The 1,096-nt window shown below is 47.6% G+C and overlaps 1 protein-coding gene across 1 annotated transcript in view; it reads left to right on the top strand.

The window, feature by feature from the left end:
- Positions 1 to 325, top strand: part of LOC104493211 (high affinity choline transporter 1-like) — a 10,491-nt gene extending 10,166 nt beyond the window's left edge. The window contains exon 9 of the mRNA XM_010135859.1: positions 28 to 325. Within this exon, the coding sequence (XP_010134161.1) occupies positions 28 to 325 (298 nt within the window). The remainder of the gene's footprint in view (positions 1 to 27) is intronic.
- Positions 326 to 1,096: the final 771 nt, after the last annotated feature.

The following is a 1,096-nucleotide window of genomic DNA, read 5'->3' as shown; positions in this document are numbered from 1 at the left end:
TGGCTGCTTGGTTGGGTCCCTCCTGAGGCTGCTGGCGGGGGAGCCTGCCCTGAGCATCCCCCCTGTCATCTGCTACCCAGCCTGTTCCCTGGTGAATGGGACCTACAGTCAGCTATTCCCCTTTAAAACATTCACCATGCTTCTCACCTTGGGGACAATCATTGCTGCTTCGCACCTGGCTGCAGTTTTGTTTCAGAGGAACCTTATTCCCCGCAGGTGGGATGTTTGCAATATCACAGGGGGACCTGTCGCCATTGTCCCCCTGCAGCAGATGGAGAAGCAGATGGGTTCACCAACAGTTGCACTAGAAGAGAATCGTGATTAAATGCACGGCCTGATTTGAGAGGTGATGGTGCATTCAGCTATTAGAGTACGGCACAGACAGCATTGCTCTCCCCCTTTGCTTTCTCTGGTAATTGTTTAAGTCCTCACAAAGTAATAAAGATGCACTCTTCATCCAAAGAGAATGTGTGAGCTCAAAGTCTGCAGTGATGAAAGGCGCATGGTGATGGAGCATGATCTTGTGGCGGTGGCCACAGTAGTGTTTGCTTCAGGGTGCCCCTGGTGTACCCTACCCGAAAGCAAGGCTACAAATCATGCTCCAACATTTATGACATTCTCAAATCACATACTTCTCTCTCCACAAAGGAAACGAATTAATGTTTAATAGATTGGGTATTCTTGGTTTAAAAAAAAGCCGAGCAAACCTGTTCCCATTACAACAGCTAGAGTTTTAGCATAATCATCCCCGGGGAGGGCAGCAAACCTACAAAAACACAGATTACTGAACTACACCACAGCAGTCCAGTGGTAGTATCAGTTCTGCACCATTCTTGGAATGCTTCACAAAGCTTTCCTTGATACCGCAAAAGCTTTTGTACATGCCTCTCCCCAGCTGCGGTCTCAAGCCACACAGTCAGTCTGCTGCCGCGTGGGTGAGGAGAGGACATTCCCTTTCATATGACCTGGTAGGGCAGAAACAGATGAGCAAGATGAAGCATCAGCTCTTAATTACTGGATAAGAAAGTTTAATGCTATTTACAAAAACTCAAGCAGGTGGAAAAATAGAGTTGCCAGAGAGACTCTTGAATGAGTC

The sequence above is a fragment of the Buceros rhinoceros genome, unplaced genomic scaffold (genome assembly GCF_000710305.1).
Source record: "Buceros rhinoceros silvestris isolate BGI_N320 unplaced genomic scaffold, ASM71030v1 scaffold4585, whole genome shotgun sequence".
NCBI lineage: Eukaryota > Metazoa > Chordata > Aves > Bucerotiformes > Bucerotidae > Buceros > Buceros rhinoceros.
The sequence above is the reverse complement of the archived record's forward strand: the minus strand, read 5'-3'. Positions and strand labels throughout refer to the sequence as shown.